We start from the raw sequence: 816 nt of genomic DNA, 5'->3' as shown, positions 1-816 counted from the left end.
GAGCACCAGGAGCTGTAAACAAATCTGAGAAATTCAAGTAATCCTGGCAAGTTGAAGAAGTTATGTGAAATAAACAGTAGGTAGTTCAGTTAAGGCCAAGGCACTTCAGGAGGAATAACCATCTGTACAGATGTGTAACCCTGAGTTGCCAGTGCTTTAACAGCTCTGCAGTGCAGGCTCTGGGTGTGAAAGTGGGCCACCAATGAATTAAGGTTGGTGTTCATGGCAATGGAAGCGTAAAACCAAACAATTACACTGTTTGTGTAATTGATGCCTGAAGTCATATGTGTTAAATCTGCTGTGTAGTGCGAGTCAGGAGCCTTTATGCCTAGCCAGAAAGCAAACAAACACCGTTTCGCTGCCGTGGACGTGAATCGAACCTTCTGCTGTCCTCAGGTCTGGAAGGGCCTCTTGCTGAATTCAGCATCAAGATTTCTGTCCCATATCTAGATGATTCCTGCCCCACCCCACAGGGAGGACGGAATCCCCGGAACACAGCCCATCAGAAAGCAAGAAAAACTACCGCGGTTTTAGAACTTAGATCTGTAGGAAAAAGACCCCAAGACCCGAGTTTGCGCAGAAAAGCCCGAGCGAAGGCAGACCCGCCGCTGCCAGGGGCGCAGCGCTGCGCTGAAAACCCCCTGCAGGCGCACGGGATCCCCTCGCACTGCGGGCAGGGCCGGCTGGCACACCCGGGACGGAAACCCGGCTACATACACCCCCAGAGACGCCTTTCGAAGCCCGGGACCGGCCCGTTCAGCCCGTGAGAGCAGCTGCACTCACGACACCCGGCGTCTCCTGCCATCCCTTTCCCTC

At 53.4% G+C, this 816-nt stretch overlaps 1 protein-coding gene across 1 annotated transcript in view; it reads left to right on the top strand.

The window, feature by feature from the left end:
* Window positions 1-396: 396 nt before the first annotated feature.
* LOC104386601 (cat eye syndrome critical region protein 5-like) overlaps window positions 397-816 on the top strand; it is a gene marked incomplete at its 5' end in the record, with an annotated part of 5,369 nt that continues 4,949 nt past the window's right edge. Inside the window, one exon of the mRNA XM_009995225.1 lies at window positions 397-545. Within this exon, the coding sequence (XP_009993527.1) occupies window positions 397-545 (149 nt within the window). The remainder of the gene's footprint in view (window positions 546-816) is intronic.

This window comes from Chaetura pelagica, unplaced genomic scaffold, assembly GCF_000747805.2.
Source record: "Chaetura pelagica isolate M959 unplaced genomic scaffold, ChaPel_1.0 scaffold343, whole genome shotgun sequence".
NCBI lineage: Eukaryota > Metazoa > Chordata > Aves > Apodiformes > Apodidae > Chaetura > Chaetura pelagica.
The sequence above is the reverse complement of the archived record's forward strand: the minus strand, read 5'-3'. Positions and strand labels throughout refer to the sequence as shown.